Source organism: Alosa pseudoharengus, unplaced genomic scaffold, assembly GCF_046254945.1.
Source record: "Alosa pseudoharengus isolate Yale_2024_CS ecotype anadromous, Long Island Sound unplaced genomic scaffold, YU_APseudo_1.1 YU_APseudo_1.1_scf_19, whole genome shotgun sequence".
In the NCBI taxonomy this organism is placed as follows: Eukaryota; Metazoa; Chordata; class Actinopteri; order Clupeiformes; family Clupeidae; genus Alosa; species Alosa pseudoharengus.
The window spans coordinates 27520680-27527052 of NW_027468657.1; the positions used below are offsets into that span (position 1 = coordinate 27520680).

Here is a 6373-nt window from a genome sequence, read left to right on the forward strand (position 1 = left end):
ATTATTATTATTATTATTATTATTATTATTATTATTGAAGATGTGGTCGATGTCATTGTTGTAATTAGATTGCATATTGTATGCCCAAAAACTTCTCTAATATATTTGCCTGAGAGGGTAAGGCTCAGTAATTGTGCTGACATTAGTTATTGTGCGCAGTGCTGGACTTCAATTGCACTCTACCCTGTCTTTCTCTGCCAAGCGGCGATCAGTGCTACATCAGGAAACTCCAAATAAGGGCAAGGAAGTGGAAACCCACCGGAATCAGTCCTTATGTAGTCACGACCTTATAAGGGATGGCGGAGTCGGGTCTTCCGGCCAGCGCTATGCTAGCACAGCGACGGGAAATCCGAACGTTAACTGCAGCCACTGAGGCGAATAGCAAAAAATGTTCCCTGTTTCTCCGAGGAAATAGTCACCGATCATGCATCGATCACTGACCGAGGAGGAACGGTCGCTCTCCCCGCGATTTATTGCACGGACTTAATTTTAAGTCTCTCCAATCTGCTTTTTCCCCTTCAGGCAAACGTCATGTGTCCTCCACTGCAGTGCCTAAATATGGGCTTCCTCCAGTCCATATATGGACATCTACGTCACAGCAAGAGGGTATATAAAGGAGTGGGGATCCTCTCAGTCGAGAAAGAGCCCAGAGAGTCTAACAGACAAACAACGCCAGTGTAGATAGGAGATAGACTGACACTCGCTGCGCTATCTCTATCGCAGAGAAACACATTTTGACACAAAACGTGCAAGTCAAGTCAAAACAAAAAACAGTAACATTCATTTAAAGTAGGGCCGAATTTCATTAGGTCCATGAATTATAACGTTTGATGCTCCTCCGAATTTGATGTTTTTTCATCAATTTCAGGGAATGAGCAAAAAGGACACTTTTGGTTTCTGTCATCTGTTTTGAACAGAAGTCTGGATTTTTTCTTCCCTTTTGGACAAAGGAGAAACGGGGAACAAATACAGAAGAAGACATCAGCTCAACAAACAGAGCAAGGAGTCTAGCCAGAGAGAAGAAGAAGAAGCAGCAGCAGCATCTTCACGCTTCTCATCCCAGAGGGACCGCCGGTGATTTCCTCCACCTGTGCGCCTCTCTCTCACGCGCTCACACTTTTCACTCGCGTGCGCACACACACGCACAGAGTCTAGAAGACACCCCAGCCTCAGCCCTTTTGAAGGAATGGCTGCAGCCAAGACCGAGATGCTTCTGCCCGGCCTCCAGATCTCTGACCCCCTCAACTTCCCTCACTCCCCCATGGATAACTACCCCAAGCTGGAGGAGATGATGCTGCTCAACTCTGCAGGAACCCCCTTCCTCAACGCCTCTGCACCCGAGGGTGCAGCTTTTAGCACTGGGGAGCCAGGAGATCAGTATGACCATCTGACTGGAGGTAAGAGCAGAATCTGAATTTGTAAAAACATATTGCATGAGAAAACTGTAAAGCAATCTTGTGACTTTATAATATACAGGATTTTATTTATATAAAAGTGTTATAATATATATATAAGTGTTTTAGTATATAATATATATAAGTGTTTTAGTTATATAAAATCAAAAGATAAAGTTAAATGTTTTTTTACATTAATAAACAGATAGGGAATAATTAGTTACAGAAGTGGGAAATAGTCAGTGTTTCATTGAAAGCTAGTGGAAGAAGAAGCACAGACTGATAAGTCATTATAATGGCATTATTATTGAGACAGCATTTGGCATGAGGCACTGCTTGCTGCAAAGCCACAGAGTGGCTCAATTCAAATCACATTTTTAAAGTAGCTGAATTGCACTTTCAGTAATCAATTGCCTTTGGCGATGTAATGGAATTCAGAAGCTGTGAGAGAGACAGTGAGAGAGGGAGCGTGAGAGAGAAGGAGAGAGAGAGAGAGAGATGGAGGGAGAGGGGGAGAGGGAGAAAAAGCATGCATGCAGATGGCTTGGATTGAGCTGGCGTTCCTGTCCCTCTCGGGGGAAGTTGGAGGGGGGGGGGGTGGTGGTGGTGGTGTTCTGGGAGCTGAGGAATCGGTGGTGTGCTTTTGGGAAGAGGGGGGGTATTTTCCTGCTTTGTGTCAGCACCTGCTGTTCCCATTGACATGAGTGTGGGACAGCAAGAGTCATGCACATAACCAGAACCCCCCTCCCCCCTCCCCTAGACACACCAACAACCCAGCATTTCTGCAGCTCTGGGGATCTCTGAATAAAGAAAATCACTAGGGTGATAGTGATGGGGTGGTGGACACAACCCTATACAAAGAGAATGTTGTTTCTAAATGGCATGTCCTCTCTGTGTTGCTGTGCCCTCTTCAGATACGCTATCAGAGATCTGCGAGAAGTCCCTGGCGGAGCAGAGTTACTCCACCCAGCGGCTGCCACCCATCTCCTACACCGGCCGCTTCACCCTGGAGCCAGCCGTCAGCGGTGCGGCCAGCCTCTGGGGAGAGCCCCTCTTCAGCCTGGTCAGTGGCCTGGCGGGCATCAACGCCTCCTCCAGCATGGCCGCAGTGGTCAGCGCCGCCGCCTCATCCGCCATCTCTCAGACCACTCCGTCCTCCTCCTCCTCCTCCTCCTCCATCGTCTCCTCCATCGCCTCCTCCCTGGCCTCCTCCTCCCAGAGCGCCACGCTGAGCTGCGCCGTGCACATGAGCGAGCCCAACCCCATCTACTCGGCCGCCCCCACCTACTCCAGCACCAGCCCCGACATCTTCCCCGAGCAGAGCTCCAGCTTCCCCAGTGCCGTGGGCGGCTCGCTCCAGTACCCCCCGCCCGCCTACCCCAACGGCAAGGCCAGCGGGCCCAGCTTTCCCGTGCCCATCATCCCCGACTACCTCTTCCCCCAGCAGCAGAGCGAGATCAGCCTGGTGCCGCCCGACCAGAAGCCGTTCCAGACGCAGGTGGGCCAGCAGCCATCTCTGACGCCGCTGTCCACCATCAAGGCGTTCGCCACGCAGACCGGCTCGCAGGACCTGAAGAGCGTCTACCAGTCACAGCTGATCAAGCCCAGCCGCATGCGCAAGTACCCCAACCGGCCGAGCAAGACGCCGCCACACGAGCGGCCGTACGCCTGCCCCGTGGAGACGTGCGACCGGCGCTTCTCGCGCTCGGACGAGCTGACGCGCCACATCCGCATCCACACCGGCCAGAAGCCCTTCCAGTGCCGCATCTGCATGCGCAACTTCAGCCGCAGCGACCACCTCACCACGCACATCCGCACGCACACCGGCGAGAAGCCCTTCGCCTGCGAGATCTGCGGACGCAAGTTCGCCCGCAGCGACGAGCGCAAGCGCCACACCAAGATCCACCTGCGGCAGAAGGACAAGAAGGCCGAGAAGAGCGGCGTGGGGGCAACCGGGGTCGGCATGGGGGCCACCATGTCCACCACCAGCATCTCCATCCCCTCCCCCGTGTCCAGCTACCCGTCCCCCATCGCCTCCTACCCCTCCCCGGTCTCGTCCTACCCCTCCCCAGTGGCCTCCTGTTACTCCTCGCCTGTGCACAACTCCTACCCCTCACCGTCCATCGCCACCACGTACTCCTCAGGCACCAGCACCTTCCAGACGCAAGTGGCCACCTCCTACCCCTCCTCGATAGCCACCCACATCTACAGCTCGCCCGTCACCACTCCCCTGCCAGACATGCAGTCCACGCTGTCGCCACAGACAGCTGAGATTTGCTAAGAGACATTTCTGAGCTCGTCCTTACCCCACCTCTCCTGCCCCACACTTCCACAAAAACGTGCAGCTCAGCTAAGACGATTTTACCTGTCTTTGTGTAGGGGAAGGGAGAAGTTAGAGAGAGAGAACCATCAAAAAAGACTCGTTATTCCCCTCTGAAAAGCACCTTTTTTGCTCACTCCCTTCGCAAACGTCGAGTTGACAGCGAGAGAGACAGAGAAAAAAAATAGTCAAGGACTTTGACAAAGACAGCAGAAGACTAAAGGGAACTTTTTTTTTCACTCCCCCAAATCCCTTCCCTTCAAATAAGGCATAAGAAAACTTTGTAATGATAAAGACGCAAAACAAGCTATGGCAGGTCTTTATTTTGTATGACTGTACACACAGAGACTCACTCAAACATACAAACATAGAAGAGTAAACAGGATTTCATCCTTTGAATCAGATACCTGCAGTCTTCAAGCTCAAGCAAGAAAACAAAGGAGACACTTACAAAAGACTTTGGATAATATACATAAGTTACAGTATATGTATATTGTACAGGTGCCATGTTTCATTACGTTTTATTCATTTTTGGTACCATTGTTGTGAAAAATGATTTGCATATTTGCATTGTATTATTTGAATTGAGCAGGGCCATATTTTATAGAATTCTTTCCGTATTACGTAGTGAAAATGCTGTGATAAGTTCTTGACTTTGTTTGGGAAAAAAAACGCACTTAAGTATTCTGAAGCATGTGTAAGAGTGATGTTAGTTTCTCTTTTTTTGTAAATATCATCCACTGGTACTCTCCTTATCTTTCTCACACGTGACAAGGCAGTCTGTTATCTTGGGGGGCGGGGGGACACAACAAGGGACTTTGTCTTTCTTTCAGACTCACATTTTCAAGTTTTCGGTGCCTTTTGTGAAGCCTTGCTGGTGTTTCTTGACACAAGTCATGTGCGCGAGTTGATGCATTGCATCTAGCCTTAACGTGGAAGGGATTTTTTTTTTTAACAGAATGTAAGTTACATTTCAAGGAACGAAGGGAAAGTATACATGGGCACTGGTTCATTTCTTTCGGATGTAAGCAAAAAAAGAAAACTATAAACTATATTTTTGTATGTGTATATACCTACATCTTCAGGAGTTGGAATGTTGTAGTTACCTACTGAGTAGGCATGGGATTCTTTTGTATGTTTATTTACATGCAATCCATTATTTTGTTGTTATTTTAATTTTGTATTTGTGTTTGTTAAACCAAGTGACTGTTTATGGCTTATAAACACATTGAATGCGCTTAACTGCCAATGGGATATTTGGTGTACAAGATATCCTTCCAGAACTGAAATATAAATAAAATATAAATATATATGTTCAATCCCTGTCATATTTGATTGTTTACTGAAGTGTTCAAATATACCATACCCGTTCTGACCCAATATATTACATTAGACATTTAAATATAGAATCCTTATAAATATATAATATCACAGACATCCCCACGCAAACATATACAATGAATAATTCAAAGCATTAACCTCTACTACCATCAAGAGGTATACAGTGTTCATCCTAAGCATACCCTGCAATCATCCCATCTGCCTAAAAAGCCCACTCTCATTTAATTAGTGTTTATCTAACACACCTGGGTTGTAAACGGTGCTGTAACCTCTTATTTGACCCCTCATACAGACATAAACAAACTCCCCATTACAATATCTCCTTCCTGATGGACAGCAGTCCAGTCGATGGCTCTTATTGCAATTGCAGATTAAACATACATTCAATCAGGACAAACCTTGTGAAAGGAAAAAGGTTAAAGGGCGATATGTTCGTGGGGTTTTTGGTGGCATGCAATCCGAAGTACAATAATGTCATGTGGCTCTGTGAGAGACAGCGCATGGTAAATAAGCCGGTTCTGAAACGGGTCAGAGACAGATGTGGCCTGGGTCGGTTCTGGAGTGAGCTGCCTGTTTGTGTCATGTAACAAGGCTGCCATTTAGCTTTCATCTCAGCTCAGTCACAGAAAATTTCTCTGGGCAAGCGAGGTCAAGCTGAAAGGCTTGGTCTAATAACCAGGCATTAAACCGATGGCGGGGGTTATGCTCACATTAATTTGTGTCAACAGAGCATTGATTTTCTTCATTCAAAATGAAATCATCCAGCCAGCTGAAAATCACTCCTATTAATTCCTATTAATTTCTCCAGCGGACTGAGCTCAAATTGAACACCCTGCTCGGGTCGCTTCCCTGTGCTGCATCTCCAGTGTTCCTCAAAATGGAATCTGACCTTACACCTGTGACTGAGACAAGAGGAACGGCATTCAAAAAATGCACGATTCCGGAATCTTCCATGCCAGATCTGCACCAGATTTGGCCCTGACTGGTGCGTTTGGTTTGATCAGTCAACTCCCCTCTGGGAAGACATTCTCAGAATCTGTCAGGCCTTGTTTGGAACAACTCAACACGAATCTCGAGAAAACAAATTAAAAGCTGTACTTCTTGTCACAGGTCCCTCGTTCCACACTCATCATCAAGCGCCAACCTCCATTTGTTCTGAAATCAAACTCTTTCCCCCATTGATTCCCCAACTTATCAAAGGCTCTCTTCTGCATCATGAGAATACGTTGAAGCAATATCAAAAGGCTGTGTGTGCGTGTGAGGGTGTGTGATTGGGACTACAGTAGTTGCACTTGGGGCTTAATTATCCATAGAGAGC

At 47.5% G+C, this 6373-nt stretch overlaps 1 protein-coding gene across 1 annotated transcript; it reads left to right on the forward strand.

The window, feature by feature from the left end:
* The first annotated feature begins 653 nt into the window (after nucleotides 1-653).
* Nucleotides 654-5033, forward strand: egr1 (early growth response 1). The gene is made up of 2 exons (XM_076292163.1): nucleotides 654-1397; nucleotides 2309-5033. Exons 1-2 carry the CDS (start codon nucleotides 1187-1189, stop codon nucleotides 3673-3675), a joined length of 1578 nt encoding a protein of 525 aa, XP_076148278.1. The 5' UTR covers nucleotides 654-1186; the 3' UTR covers nucleotides 3676-5033.
* The last annotated feature ends 1340 nt before the right edge of the window (nucleotides 5034-6373 follow it).